The following is a 17378-nucleotide window of genomic DNA, read 5'->3' as shown; positions in this document are numbered from 1 at the left end:
TTGCAGAATTTAAATTGCCATTGACTTTTTGTTGGTGTTGGTCCTGTTGGATGCTCTGCTTCTGGCCTTCTGCAGTTCTTCCTGGTCTCAGTTCTGACTTATGCCTGCTTCAGAATTTAGTTCTTTTCTTCCTGCAAAAGAGGTCCAAGGATCAGGAAATAGAGAATATCGTTCCGATTAACTAGAGTGCAACACCTAATTCAAACTTCAACTAAGAACAGGATACACTGTACACTGTAACTCTGAACAGGATACACTACATTGAAAGGCCAACAATATATTACATCTTAAGTATTAGTTGCAACAAAAAGTACTGGTAATTAGATCTTCATAAAACATGCCTCAAAGTTCATGACCGACAAGATCAACTACCATGCAAGATAACCAACTGAACCTCTTGTAATAAATTATACATCCAAATGAAGCAAAACTTTTAACATTTGAATATGCAAGAACATGACACCACGTCTGTACAATGAAAATCTAAAAACTGATCACGATAATCCATCAAACACAAAGCAGCACATTGTCTGCATATTATAGTTTGTAAAATCTCAAATCGGGACACCTGCATGATGCAGAATGCAAATTAAAATAGATAATAAATTTTAACTGTTATATAACCAAAAGTGAAACTTCAGACCAGAAGCTTATATTACCCAGGATGTTATCAAATATAAGTTAAACTTCGACAGTGATAGTTTGGACCGGAAAGCTGAGTAGAAATAAGCTATATATTCAAATCTGGATTTAAATGAAATAAGCTAAATGTTCTTTTCTGGCCTTAATTTCAGATGAAATAAGTGAACATTCTCAAACTATAATGGTGGTAAGTTACTTTATATCTTTTCAACCAGAACAAAGTAACACAGTAACATGCATTTTCAGCCAAAAATAACATTTTCAGCCAGAAATAATTCACAGTCCACCTCCTGAATCCGGCTGGTAGTGGCTGGTATTTCTGTTAATATATAAAAAACCATGTCAAACAAAAACATAGCAGAATGATAGTAATTCTGTACATGATGCATTTCAACTTACTGTTGATCTAGCACAGTGCTGGTTCCAGTGGCTGATGCTGCTGTGGAACTTGCGTCAACTTTCATCTTCTCAAGTGCTAAAAAACAGATTGTAAAATGCTATTTCATAAGTAATCAGTGTAAATTGAAAAGTAATAGAAACTGAGATTTTATGCCAGAAGCAAAGGACTGAAATTCTAGCATACCTTCATCAAGTTGTCTCATTTCTTCGGGGTCCTCTTCAACACTAATAGCTTTTACGGTCTTTTTCATCCAATCTTGAGCACAAATAAGTGCTTCGACCATTTTAGGTGTTAGGAAACTCCTAAAATCATTGAGAACTCTACCACCCATGCTAAAAGCCGATTCCAATGCAACCGTTGATATTGGAAAAGCTAAAATATCCCGAGCCATTTGAGATAAAACGGGGAATCTCATTGAATTATTTTTCCACCACTCTAAAATATCAAACCCATCCAAACAACTATATGTTTTTGGTTTTCACTCAAATATTCCTCCAAATCGGATGCACTACCATCACTTGAAATCAATCCAATATCTTTCTCAAACTGCAACCTCAACAATTGAGATGGATGCACTTGGCTAACATTTTCTTCCCTTCTTTTCTCTCTAGCTTCATCTCTTTTTTGTTTGTTGCCATTTTAGATTTGTATTCATTGAACATTTTGTTTAATGTCCCTTCTAAAGACTTTCCCATTGACCCCCCCACCTCTTCTCCATACATGTGCTTTAACATGTACACCACAAATTGTAACTTGTGCCTTGGATCTAGTATCACCGCAATAAATAAAAGATTGTTCATTTCGGTTGGATCTCCCCAATACTTGTTAAACTTACCCAACATTTCATTTCCAATCACATACATTTGATCATTACTACCATATGTCCATTCATTCAAGATAGCATGAACCGCATATATCTCATGTAAAAAAATATTGGAAGTAACATAAGAAGTTCCCGAAATCTTCACGGTTAGATCATAAAAAAATTTCAAGAACTTTGCAAATTTTCTCACGGTAATCCAATCTTCACTTGTAGGCCTACCATCAACATTGTCCAATTTGAGATTCTTTTTATACCTAAGATCTTGTGTATCATACCTACTAAATGCTCTCTCATACTTTTCCGCCACATCTAGCATTTCATAAGTTGAATTCCATCTAGTATCGACATCAAGAATTAAAGCTTTATTAGTCTCAATTCTCTCAAATTTTGCACATTCCATAAACATGAACTCTCTAGCGGGTGACAATCTCACATACTTAACGGCATTTCTCACCTTACTAATTGATTTATCGAATACACCCAATCCATCTTTTACAATTAGATTTAGAATATGAGCAACACACCTCAAATGCAAATTTTCACCATTCAAGACACTAGTTTCCCAATTCCCAACTCTCTCTTTTAATTTTTGCAATGCAACATCATTTGAAGTAGCATTATCTACCGTAATAGATAACACTCTAGTGATTCCCCAATCCACCAAGCAATCCTCGATTGCCATTGCAATTGACTTACCTTTATGACTATGGATTGGACAAAAGTTTAGGATTCTTTTATGCAACTTCCAATCTTTATCAATAAATTGTGCGGTCAAACACATATAATTAATTCTTTGATTAGAAGTCCATGTGTTTGTAGTTAGGCAAAGACGTTGTGTTGGTTCACGCAATGAGCCTTTTAAATCATTTCTTTTTAGAGCATACATTCCATAACAATCACGTGCAACCGTCCATCTAGATGGAATTTGAAACATTGGTTGCACGGTAGTCATAAACTCTTTAAATCCCGCACCCTCCCCAAACTTGAATGGTAATTCATCTACAATAATCATCTTAATATACTTTTCTCTAGCCAAATTCTTGTCAAAAGTCCAACTAGTCAATGATGCGTTTCCACTATCCTTATTACCTTGACAAGCTAGTTTTATTTGACGACCTTCAACATTGAATAACTTGCAAGATTTCAAATGTTTATGCAAATTACTAGTACCATTCCTAGAAGTATTTGCACTTAATTCCTTTGAACAATACTTACACTTACCTTTAATAAGGTTCCCTTGTTCATCTCTAATTTTTTGATAATGATCCCATACATTGCTTCTCGATTCCATCGGCTTTCTCTTTCGAGGATTCGAAGCTACGGTTTCGCTTGGAGCTAGAGTTTCATTTTCAAGTTCTTCTTGGTAATCACGCTCACCTTCCATCTAAAAAAATAAGAAAAAATGAAATAAACATAAGATACAAACTGAACAGTAGTCAGTAGGCATTCTGGTGAACAATAGTCAGTAAGTCAGAGACAAACTGAAATCAAGCATAAAATACATATGAGGAGTGAGGACACAGACACTGACAGTCTCACGGAGACAAATTAAACAAGAATGTTCAATACATATATACATACACAAATCCTCAAATGCACAATTCACAAATTAAACAAATTATAAATTATAATTTCTGTATAACAATTCAAAATAAAAAAAATGAGGTAAATTAATTTCTGTATAATTTCTCCCTCTCCCTGTACTATTATTTAAGAGAACTAGAGAAACCATAAATTCAACAAATTATAATTTATATATATATTTATACATATATAAATATATATACATATGCTTTAGTCTTCACAAATCACAGCTTCACTCTTCACCATCACCACTTTTTCTTTTTCTTTTAGAATTAACATCACCAAATCGAATTAAGTTTAACATCACAAAATCGTATACCTTGAAAAATTGAAAATTGAAGACCTTGAAGTGAAGTGGACTCTGAATCGATGATGTGCTGTCACTCTGGAGTTGACTCTGAATCGATGGACTCTGCTCTGGTCCTCTGGAATTGGATTATTGAATCGATGGTCTGGGTTTGGTTTGTGAGAACTGAGAGTGAGAACAGGAGAAGTGAAGTAATATGAGGACACAGACAGACAGAGATAGATAGACATAGACTAGTATTATAAATATTTTATATTTATATATTATATAAACTTCGGTTATTGTTTTCGGTTTTCGGTTAACCACGGTAAAAAACCGAACTCCTGAAATTTTACTACCGAAAACCGAACCGAATTTTAAAATTTGGTTAACCGAACCGAAATTATTTCGGTTATTCGGTTCGGTTTCCGGTTAACCGAACCGAATGCACACCCCTAATATAAGTCATATATCCTATTGGTACTTACTCAAGGATAATTATAAATATTTAAGTGCTAGTATCTACCTCATACATATTTAGTATTTATTTATTTAGTATTTATTTTGGATAGTTTGGATTATGAAAATTGAAGCAATTCAATGATTTTATTTGCTCCATAATTCAAACTAACTTAAAATAAATAAGCAGCATGATTGATTATAACTAAATCTGTCAACAATTGATATCTAGTATATTGATTGTAACTTATGTGTTATAAGTTAATTATAAGATTTTGGTTTTAGTGAATTTAGCTATGTTACATCTCAAGAATTCACTAAGATCAGAATCATGATTGTAGCATGATTAGTTGTATGTTAATTTTTGACTTGTATCAGCTAATGATATTTAGTTAAGAGTTCAAGTATTAACTAATTGTGAAGTATTAGTATTTGTGGCATTATTTTGAACTCCTTTAAGTAATCAATGATTATCCTCAGTCACTTATACTAATATAAAAAGTATAAAAATCTTTCTTAAACTACAACTATGGTTGCAATGTTTGATGTTTTATTATAAGTAACCATATGTTGTCAAGATTAGAATAATTTTTATACTTATTTGCAAATTCCTAAACACTTTGATAATAGATGCAATACTCAATGGATCAAATTATATGGAGCTTAGAATATTTTTTTAAGATTGCAAACAAGACAATGTTGGTTATGTTGCTTTATTTATCGAACCAGTATTGTTTGAGATACTACAGTTGTTAGGAGTTAACAATTGTATGATGTATGAAATTGAATGCTGATATCTTTTTGATAGATAATTGGTATTTAATTCATTGATATATTATTTTAATATTTAAAATAGGATGCAACATAATTATTGGTATTTAAAGTACTTAACAAGTATCAGTCAATGATATATTGTTAATATTTTGTTGCAGATAATTGTGAGATTTTAAATTCTAGTGAATTTATATAAGTTGCTATATCTGACAGATTCACTACAATTAGAAATCAGTAACATAGTCATTCTTATTAAGATTATTTATCAATAAACAATTTTGTTGGTAATAGTTTTATAAAGATAAATTATGGAGCTTTTAACATGAATGAGAATTGCTTAGACTTTACCCTAAGTGATCAATGCTTTTACAAAAACTCATTCATATTGAAAGACAAAATCTTTTTTTCTCTTCATAATACTGCTAGGTCATCAGTCTGTATCTTATCAAATCATTTATCTTTTTAGGCATAAAAACAGATTTGTGCACTCGAACAGTTTTAGGAGAAAATCAAACTTCTTTCTACATTGGTGATTTCTTATTTCATTAAAATATTTTGAAATCACTATTGTACATCATTTCTCTCAAAAGATTAAATGCATAATTTTCATTCATTATAGATCTTAAGTGCATTTTATCTTTATATTATGTGATACAGGTTCAGCCTCCAATGGCCTTCTTTCATTGATAGTCATGAGGTTGAAAACCCACAACTTTTATCCCAGACTATAAAGACAAACACAGAAACAGAACCAACCAACACTCTATTACCAATAAAATGAAGCATGAATGAGCGTGACGGAGAAAGTGCCTTGGTGCACCACATAAGGAAGGTTCTGAAGTCAACCCAACAGCTCTGTCTCCTACAAAGATGAGTAGTATTTAAACAAAGACAACTGCTAGCACCCATACATCTTCTCAAAAAGATGTAATGGCTGAAAAGGCACAAAATAGTTATTAGATTCATCCTCTCAACATGGTGCGTCTATTGAAATTCACCAGTCGACCAGGGTATCCGATGTAGTGTCACCACCTCAAACATAAACAATTCTTTATGCACAAGAAAAGGTTACACACACAAAGGGTGAGTTGACGGAAACAAGAGTTTCGACCATTTTAAGGTCAGATTCGATTGTTCAAGGTTCTTTAATGGACCAGTTGCCTTTACAGGTGTTAGGAGAGGATACTGATCCAATAGCCATATGTCAGTGGTTAGTGTCTACCTCCCCAGGATTAAATCCCCTGGATGCATCTGCGGATAGTGGATCTGACATAGGTGCAGATCGACAACTTGTTGACAATGATTCAGATATTACCTGATGAGTCACAAGGAAATGTCTTCACAGACATTAGAAGGAAACTTTGATCTTTATGCCAATTTTTTTGGATCATTGTTTACCTTCCCAGAGTTCAAATCTGGAACCCTAAAAGGGAAACTAGCAACTTGTAGATTATGACTCAGATTCATCTGACGAGTCTAACAAGGATGTGGATTTGAGAACTCCCATTGCACCACATGTGACCTCCTTAAGGATGGTTAAGGTGATTTTCCTTGCAGGTACAACTAGATTTTGGAGCTATGAGAGGAGTGATACACTTGTGAGAATGAGTGTAAACACGAGTGGAGAGAAGAGTGGAATACTTGTGAGGTACACGAAACAGAATCACACACTCACAGTGAGGAAGAAAGAGAAACACCATATCCCATTCCCTATCCCTAAATATGGTTCTTGATACTTCGGGTCTCGAATCTGTTTATGATTGGAACCTAACTCTTAGGGACCTAACATTTATAGATTGGATTAGAATACTTTGAGACCTAACCAGTTGGGACATAACAATTGGTAATAATGGGTGATCTCACTTTTGGGAGGTATAAGGAGTTGGAAAGATTTGTGAACATGATAATCAATAGTGAAGTCATTCTTACAGCATTTAAAGGGACATGGTTGATCAGACTCTGACTTGTTATTTCATTTCCAACCAAGTAACATATAAGAACTCCTTCAGACAACAGCATACATTCCTTCTCTAAGGGGGAGATAAAAGCTTATATAATAGTTTGGAGGATTTCTCAACTAAGGGGGAGAAATAGTAGAGAGGAGGAAAAAGTTAAAGCACATGTACACTACACCACACCATTGTTGTTTGTAACTACGGATCCTATTGTACGGGAGAGGTGGTAAACACAAGGTGATTTCCTAGTAATCAGAAGAAGTGGTTTGGTTCATCACTATTCTTCATAAGGGGAGAAGCTGTTTTCCAAAAGGGGAGTACCATTGATTTTTATCTGCGGATCCTATTGTACGGGAGAGGTGATAAACGAAGGTGATCTCCTTTAAGCAATTGATTCTCATAGGGGGAGAAGCAAGAGAAATATGCGCTTCTCAACAGGAAATGTGGTTGTACAAAAGAAGCTGTTGATGATTACTTCAAGACTGAGAAATATTATTTGTCAGAGAATTGAAGAACCAAGGAAATGAAGATAAAAATACTTGAAGATCAGTTCAGTTCTAGAGGAACAAGAATCTTTCATTTCAGTTACTCAATAAATCTGGAAATGCAGTATTTGATCCAGAAAACCAGTAGCATTATTTACAAGTCCTGGTACTTTACCTTTTCTAGTTGTTAGTTGAGTTATCCTCTCAATTTAATTTGTTTGTTAGGCTTAACAATCAAATAGGGGGAGATTGTTGGTGAGACTGCGTAGCTGTATGAACAGTTACGTGATAACTAAACACGATAACAACACTAGAACATGACAGGTTAATAATACTACATCTACACAAGAAATCAGGATGAATGAAGACAAGGCAAATAAAAAGAATTAAAAGATTAGAAGAAGGCTTGAAGTCTGTTTATAGGTCACTGAAAGAAGTTCATTAATATGTTCATGCCTCAGTGAAGAATAAAGGTTAAAGACTTCCAGGGTTTCAGAAATGATGAAGATTCAGTGTATAAAGTGCTACCAGAAGATTTCAGTGTATTGGCATTGATTGAAGTTAGACAGTGTATGAAGCATAGGAATCTGAAGAATTGAAGACATGATATAAACAGAGGTTAAAGAAGACAACTGCAGTCTTGAAGTTATACTCACTGACATGAACTCATTTATATGTTTAAGCGTCGGTGAAGAATAGTGAATGAAGTGTTCAAGATTGTAGTAGCAATGAAGACGATGTTTAAAGTACCAGAAAGGATTCCAGTGAAAGTACAGTTGTTTGTTGACGGTCAGTGTTAGAAGCAATGGATATTCAACCAATCTGTATAAACTCAGAAACACAAGACAAATTGAATTAGGTGCTCTCAATGCTAGTTGTTTGTGAACCAGACCAGTGCACCAAACATCAGTAAACAAGAAGGGATTTTAATTCAGTTACAGAAGAAAGTATTGATACAGTGAAGAATGGCAAAACAGAAGGAAGAACATTTTAAGACAAAATACTCTTCTCTCTGGTCGCTATACAGACTTTATGGTCGCCATAGAGAAATTAATCTAAGGCACCAACTGGTCGCCATAGAGAAATTACTCTAAGGCACCAACTGGTCGCCATGGAGAATTACTCTAAGGCACCACAATGGTCGCCATCGAGAATCTCTAAGGCATCAGTGGTCGCCATAGAGCTTGGTCGCCACAGAAGAGAGGACACGGATGTTGGTCGCCATAGAGCACCAGTGATCGCCAAAGAGCTTAACCAGTCGCCATAGAGCTCAAACAGTCGTCATAGAGCAACACAGGGCTACTGGCCGCCATAGAATAGCAAACAGAGAATGTTCAGGTCGCCATAGAACACTTGGTGAATGTTCAGTCAATCAATGCAACAATTCTTAAATTTTCGTGGACACATAAATGCCACCTGTCCAAATGAATTGAAAGTTTACACAGAGAAGCAGAATATATAACAATCAATACAGATATTGTAAAAAAGTTCTGTTCATCTTCTCTCTCACGAGAGGTGATGAAAATAAGAAACAAAGAGAATACAGAGAAGTTTAGCACATTGATATTCTTTTAACTTCTCACCGGAGTAATGTTAGAATGCCCGATTTAACTCTTGTATATTCATAAGGGCATCATAATCATTACCCAGTAATTAAATTCTTAGACAAACGAAAGCTAGATCATTGTATAGGATTTAATTTGTATATTTTTGTAGTAGCTAAGAACTTTAATTTTCTTAGATTGTAGCCTGTTAATTTATTTACCGGAGTGTAGTTTCACCCCCGAGGATTTATATACGAATATATACTTCCCCGAATATTTTCTGTTCCTCGTTTTATTATTCCAAACATTATTTCTCTCAAGAACACGAAACCACTAGCCGAATACTAAATCTATATCCGCTAAAGATTCAATTTTTTTTTAATTTAGTGATTATCGTATTCAACCCCTTTCTATGATAATTCGGGACCTAACAATTATGTAATGTAATTCAATATTTCAACCTGTTCTATATACTATTTGATCTTAATTTAAAATTATATATAATCAAATTATAATTATATAATAATTAATTTAGCATTTAATAATTTACATTAAAATTTTAAGAAATTTATAAAAAAATATAAATATAAATATAAATAGTGAAGATAACCCATGCATCACGGTGGTTTTGAACAAGTATTACTATTCAATAAACTCTCCTTTTCGGCTACTTCCTTTCTCGTCTTTCCCTTGCTCAGAACATGACGAATATAAATATTTTTTTTTTTTTTTTTTTTTTTTGACAAATGCAGAAAACTTTCATTAACTTCAATATAATACAGTCGGGACAAACCCCCAACTGTCGATACAACCAGGTGGTAAAACAAATATCATACTAAAAACAATTAGATGATTTGTTTCCTGATCGTTTAACACATAGAATTTAAAAATTCTTGAAATTAAAAACGAAATAAAAGACATCCCGAGCAATCCAAATTGTGCCAACATCTCTGAAAATAGCAACATCGCAATTGACCATATCACATAAAAACCATTGTTAGCCCAATGTTCAAAAACACCAATCACTGAGATTGGAAAAACGACACCACAGCTATCTACTTGCCGGACACCGGCTATAGACATGCCGAAAACACCCCAGCTATCTACATGCCGGATACCAGCTATAGACATGCCGAAAGTGTAAACACGTGAAAGATGAACAATCTTTGGTTGTGAAAGGTGAGCTCTTGCAATAATTAACACCGCTCCAGATTCGACGCAGGCTTTGCAGACCACCAAGAATATCAATAAACTCGTTCTCAACCGATTCAACACGAAATAAACCCAATCATAATTAAACAAAAACATAACAAAACACTCCAAAAGGAGAGACAAAACACACACTCCAAAAGGAGAGACACGCAAACACCCAAAAAATTGGGTTTTATTGACGAATATAAATATTGATATAGTGGTATATTGATATAGGGGTTGAGTCGTATATTTCCTTTCGGGAGTTGGGAGTTGGACAGGTGGTAGTATATGTGGGTGCATAATTGATTAATAAAAAAAACGTGATTATAGCCGTATTGGTATTAGTGGGTCATTGTGAAACAATGCCGAGGGAGGTTTGGACCTCAACGGTGTTTGATTTTTTTTTTAATATTTTCTCATTAACTTTTAATAAATTAGTTATTGATTTAATTTTTAAAATTTAATTAATTTTTATGAATAATTTTTAAATTATACATTTTATAATAAATAAAAACTAATATTTTAATATTATTAAGACATTAAAATATATATGATTTTTTTATTAATTTATAATCAGTACCTAAAATAATTAGTTTCTGTTACTAATATTTATTTCGTGATGCGTAAATAAATTTTAAGGAAATAAAATAAAAATGAGAGAAAACAGAAATATAGGAGTGGATGAACGGGAGGGAGTAAGTGTAACCCATAAATTGCATATCATATTTATTTTTGATGAATCTAGTTTATTTCTGATGTGAAGTGTCCCCACTGAAAAGTGATAATTTTTGGAGTCCAGATCGGGAGCTTACCTTTAAAGCATTTAATTTATTTTCATATTTATTTATAATAAACTGAGAATATTGGAACGGGAACCAATCACTCCAAAATCAGCCTACAACTCATTTATTTTACGAATTTTTGTAATGTGTTCTTATAAATACATGAGTTAGTGTTTGATGAGGTGTGTATAAAATATTGCGGAGTGCATTAATAATAATGAACCTAGATATACACAAAAATTTCACCAATAAAACTTTTACAATTGATCAATCATACTTTTCTAGCATATATTCACAAACACAAACCAGACAAATCCTTATTTTAATACTTACATATTTTTACACTAATGTATTGAAGGGCGAGTGTGGCCACTGGCCATGGTTACGTAAGTGTCATTTCAAGATTGTTAGACAGTCTATTTCAATACTTATTACAAAAATGAATTGAATTCCGTATAGAAGCAAGCTTTTCAATTTGAAAGAGAGGACCATCCCGCCTCCAACTTGATTTTTTTAGCAGTAAAGACTTGCAAAACAACTACTAATTTTTTTTTATATTCTTTATTATATCAACAACTGCTTTGTCAATATTATTTCTTTCCATTTGTTCAACGAAAATCAGTCCTCCACTGTATATAAATATACCTTTTTTGAGGAGGTTAGATATTTGAATGTGCCGGAGGACGTAAGAATTCTAACTAATAATTTATTTATTTTTGCTAATTTCTACTCCCTCTGTCCTATATTACGTTTTCTGTTTTGACTTTTTATACTATTTATAATAAACTTTTTACACTATTCATGATAAACGATTAATTACTAATTTACGTCTAATAGTCATGAGTAGAGCTGACAATTCGTTCGTTTCGTGTCGTGTATTTTCGTGTTTCGTGTTATCAATGTCTTACCCAAAACCGGACTGTTAAGGATTCGTTTCATTTCGTGTCCGTGTACCTTCATGAATATAAGTGGATCAACCAATAATTTTAGGTACGTTTCGTGTCGTGTTTCGTGTAATTTAAAATTAATAATAAAAATAAAGATATATATATATATATTAAAATTTTACTAGTCGAGTGTTAAGTAAATAAATCATAAAGGCTCAACTGCAGTCAAATCTTATGAAATTTAAATTTGAATAAATTTTGTATCTATTTTATGTAAATATTATGTATAAAATATTATTGTAATATATATATATATATATTCAAATAATTTTGATAAATTTATTTAAATATTTACTTATTTCATGTACTTTCGCTTAATGTCATGTACCTAAGTGTAAATCCAAAATCGACACTAAATTCATCCGTGTACTTTCGTGTTCGTGTACCGAAAATGTCAACCCAAACCCGTCGTTTTCGTGTCGTGTTATCGTGTATGAAATTGCCAGCTCTAGTCATGAATAATCGTGTTGAATTCGTATTTATGAGTATCTTAATATAATAAAATTTTTATATTTAATATTAATATAAAATTAAAAATATTAATAATCAAAAATGTGCATTGACATGTTCAACACAAGTAGAAAATATTTTCAACGACAAGGGAGTAACTAATAATCTTGTGACTGACATTGAGAGTAACTTTGTCGGGAAGCTATCCCCCAAAACTCGTCATTTGTAGATTATTGTAGATGTATCATGGTATGCATGAGTCATCATGACTCAACTCCTACGAAATCCGATCCACGACTGCATACATCAAAGCTTTTTTGGTCTAATATTTTTATTGCTCGAGTATGTCGACACAAAATGCAGTAGCTGTTAAATAACTGACTTTCTATCACGTATTTTTTATTTTGATTTAAAATTTTAATTTAATTTTTTTGACAAAAAATTGATTTTATGTTAAGTTTTATTATAAGTTAAAAATTAAAATTTCAATTTTTTACTTGATATAGTTCATATAGGTATTAGAAATGGTAATTACGTGTAAATATGATTTTTCCAGTAACTATATTTACGTGGACAAGAATAAGAAATGGATGCAAGGGGAGGAAAAAAATGTTATTTGATTCGTTCTGCGCCTGATACAAGAATTATTTTTAGGTGAATATGGAGAATTTTGGGATGACACCCTTCTTTTTTTAATAAATAATAATTAGTAGGATACTTCCATATCTACGTATGTATAGGGGTTACTCTAATACATACCAATTAAAATAAAAATTATAAATTAAATATTTTTCTTCAAATTACTTGTAACACATATGTTATGCAAATCGATCGTTGATAGATGAAGAAAAATACGGTAAGCCGGATTTAAAAAATTTACCGTTTGAATGGAAAAATCAAATTAAAAACGGAGCGGAAAAGCTGAGATTGTGTGTGTAATATCCCGTAATTTTTAGAATTAGATTAATAATATAATAATAGAATAAAAATATTAAAATTAGAAAAGTACTAGGATTTAAAATTGAATTAGACTAATGGGCCTAGAATTTGGATCTAATTCTAATATGAATAACTTGTAGGTTAAGATATAGGGTTTTGTATCATTATAAATACATTTTATTCGTCTTCCTCGCTTTTTGTATTAAAATTCGTAGGGCTCTTCTCAGCAAAAATCAGCAGGTAAAATTCATGGAAAATTCATCGTAAGTCAGAATTCAGTTATCCTGAACTTTTCGGAAAGATCTTTTCATTATCTACAACTTTCGTGTTTCGTGTTTTTCAAGATAACATCATTTAGAGGGTCAAAAAGATTATATTCAGATCTGGTCAGTTTTTGAGGTAGGTTTTCGATCGATCTTACTAGTGTTTTCAAAATTGTGTGTTATGCGTTTATATTTGATTATCAAAATATGGGCTAAGTGATGATATATTTGAAAGTATTATGTATTAGAGTATATGTATCGTTGTGCATGTGTGGCGTGTCTCGATGATAATTTAAGATCTCTGATTTGTGTCATGGTTTGTGAAAATATCGAATAAGAACTTAGGACCGCAGTCACCGGATTGTAGTGACAGTTTTCAGAAAATTTAGGACCGTTATCACCGGGTTGTAGTGGTCGTGGCATGAATTACGGGTTTTGAATTATTGTTATTTATGTGATATGTGTATTGTGTGTATCGAATAAGAATAAGAATATGTATCGAAAGTGTTTGTTTCGTATACTATATCGTATAGATTATCGTATTTTGTTATATGTGTATGTGTTACTTGGCCAACTAGTTGGATCGATTGGTTTCTTACTGGGCTTCGCCGCTCATTCTTTTAATATTTCAGGTTTCGTTTAAGATTTGAGTTAGATAGCATTGAAGTTCGAGGACCTAGTTTTGGAGGAGATTGACCTTTGGACTTCCATTAGCTGTGATTTTATAATCGTAATCTTTGTAATAGACTGTTGGATTAAAAGTGTATTCTGTATTAGTTTCGATTTAGAATTAATAATCTGGAAGTGCGGGCTCTCACAGTGTGTGAGAGAGTGCAGATTAGTTGAGTATGCTGATAAGCGGCCGTTAGATTAGATTGATCTAAAGACTTAAATTGGTTTTTAATTTCTATTTTATGTTTAATTTGTATTTGATCATTTATCTATCTATCTATCTATATATACATACATATATATATATGTATATATATATTTAGCCGAAGGACTTATAAAATGTCTTCGAAAATTTAGATAATAACATATTGTTATCTGAACATAGAATGGAATAGGTACGTGCAAAAGCAAAAACCACAAAACAACAAAATTAATATTAGATCATTAATTTAAAATTTAATCATTTTATATAATATATCGAAATGACAATAAAATTCTATAAAGAAAATTTAAAAATAAAGTAAGCCAAAGGCTATTCCTTTGGTTAGATAGTAAATTAAAAATTATAATTAAGATTACAACATTAATACAATATTACAAAATAAGTTCTATTTGCCTATACTTATTACACTATATACTTACTTAATAATATTTTAATAATAATATTTAAATATATATAAGATAATTCAAAATTTTTAAATATATATTATTATACACCAAATATCATTAAAGAATAAAAATTGATTTACACCAACATATAACATTTTGATATACACTAACACACGATAACTTGGAAAAATTCCAACAATCATTTAAGTTACAAAAGCCTATTACAGGTAAGGAAGCCAAAACTTCGGGCCACAGTAAAGTGAACAAATTCTAGAAAAATACCAAACAATTATTCACGATAAACTCAAATATTCAATTAAATTATTTACAATTATTTATTAATAAACGAGTAATAAATAAAGGAAAACACAAAAAAAAATTTAAATACATTTATACTTACTTTCATATATTTTTAAAATAATGGATGGTGGACATAAAATTTAATTTTAGTAAAAACATGTATCTTGTACACTTTACTAGATGTTTCCCTTGTCACACACCTCTTAGTTTTTGGTAAATAAAATTAAATTTGTATCATTTTCCAAAGCCTAACATCCCTGTTTATACTAAACTATAATAAACGAAATATTAAAATTTGGCGATCGATTGGTACTTATCGGAATTACTTAAATATCCTTACCTAATATTAAAATCGGTCTCAATGCAATCACGTTTTGTATTTTTGCCAAGATCTTAATGCATCCTGTTAAGTCGTCAAGTAAGCTACGACAATTAAATTTGAATAATATCATCTATTATATATAGAGAAAATAGGGGGTTTGATGAGACAATTTAATTATATTAAAATTATTAATTATCCATTATAATTGTATATTAATAATTATTTTAATTTAATATCTAATGCACCTCTAATTTAATATACAAGTATTAAGTACTATATCTCATTATTACTTACATTTATTACTACTTGATTATTTAATATTAACAGATTATAACTATATGGATAAATTAAATACATTTTTAAGGAGAAAAATATTAATAGTTTATAATTATATGGATAAATTAAATAAATTTTTAAGAACAACAACAATAGTGTACGAAGATCGAAGCAGGAATGATAAAAAATAATTTTTATTCAAAGAATGTGGGAACTATTATAAAAAAGTATAATTTTCATAAAATGGTTCAAACTATACTTTAACAATGATTATATTAAAATTCTAAATATATATGATATAATACTGAAATTTTTTGACCGTATTAATATATAACAAATATTAAAAATTCATGCATATAAGAAAAAAAGTTGAAAAAACTCGAGAATCATTAATATTACACATACTTCAAGTTAACGGGATCATTAATCTAACAATACATACTTTCGGTTAAGATCAACAATCATGTATCTCATTTATCACACTTTTAGAATTCAAATACATTAGATATTTAAAAAAAATAATATGCATGCATTAATTACCTCTAATTTAATAGGCATGTATTAAGTATTATATCTCATTAATTATCTCTAATTTATAAGACTTGTCATTAAAATAGAATAAACAACCATTGTTTATTTAATAAAATGAAAACCTTTCTTGTCCTGACAAGAAATTGAATTAAGGTATCCCCTAAAGGCAGGCATGTAATAACAATTTATCAAGTTCTCAATCTCGCCTATATGGGCAAAATTCGGTATCGAGTTCCTTCAACTAGAGTAACAACTTTTGCTCCAATTCTAACCCGATACCTGAAACTTGACCATTGATAGTCTTCTTCTTTAGATCTTCCAAAGAAACTCGACAATTTAACTTTCAATCATCCAGTTATTTCCACATAAATGACAACCATCTCCTTTAGCAACACCCCTATCAGGCTTCAAAAGCCCTTTGGGATTGAACTTTGGTTTGGTACCGAATAAGATCAAATCTTCACCTTGCATGTCCACTTTCCTTTCCCATTTTCATTCCATGTGTACATCATCAATATGGACGTAATTCATGCCTTTACCGTGTTATTTTCAGCAGTTCTAAACATGCTTAATGACTCAGTGAGTGTTCTGTCTATCTCATTCCTTTTGTTATTAACAAACTAAGAATAGAAGTTGTTCAAAGATTGTTTGATCAAATCAATCTAAGTCTCTAGACTATTCTTGAAACCCAAAATATCAAGGTACATATACCTATCATCTTTGGAACATGTGGTCCAACCGGATATCATTCTCCCATTAATGCAAAAGTATGGTGCCTTATTATTGTCAAATCTTTCTGACGAGCCTATCCTTCAAATATCTTTTAAAGGTGCTCAATCATATCATAAGCATCATTATGCTCTTGTTGCGTCTAAAGCTCAACACTCATAATTACAAGTATGAGACATGAAACATCGGTTTCATAATCAATTTGCTTATGGTAAGCATTTTGTTCAGCACATGTTTCATTCTCAGCTTGAAGAAATAAGGGAGGGGTCTGACTGACATACTTGAACCTGAGGACAATCCTCAAGTTCTCATGTCAATTGAGTAAATTATTTCATGTTAGCTTGTCCTTCTCAAGGACTATTACATAGAGAAGTTATTTGTGTTATTTGTCATTTGATATCTAAAATATTAA

The 17378-nt window shown here is 31.6% G+C and overlaps 1 protein-coding gene across 1 annotated transcript; it reads right to left on the bottom strand.

The window, feature by feature from the left end:
* Positions 1 to 1596: 1596 nt before the first annotated feature.
* LOC141719466 (zinc finger BED domain-containing protein RICESLEEPER 2-like) lies at positions 1597 to 3249 on the bottom strand. Its single transcript, XM_074521847.1, has one exon. It carries the CDS (start codon positions 3247 to 3249, stop codon positions 1597 to 1599), a length of 1653 nt encoding a protein of 550 aa, XP_074377948.1.
* Positions 3250 to 17378: the final 14129 nt, after the last annotated feature.

The sequence above is a fragment of the Apium graveolens genome, chromosome 4 (genome assembly GCF_009905375.1).
Source record: "Apium graveolens cultivar Ventura chromosome 4, ASM990537v1, whole genome shotgun sequence".
Taxonomy (NCBI): Eukaryota; Viridiplantae; Streptophyta; class Magnoliopsida; order Apiales; family Apiaceae; genus Apium; species Apium graveolens.
The sequence above is the reverse complement of the archived record's forward strand: the minus strand, read 5'-3'. Positions and strand labels throughout refer to the sequence as shown.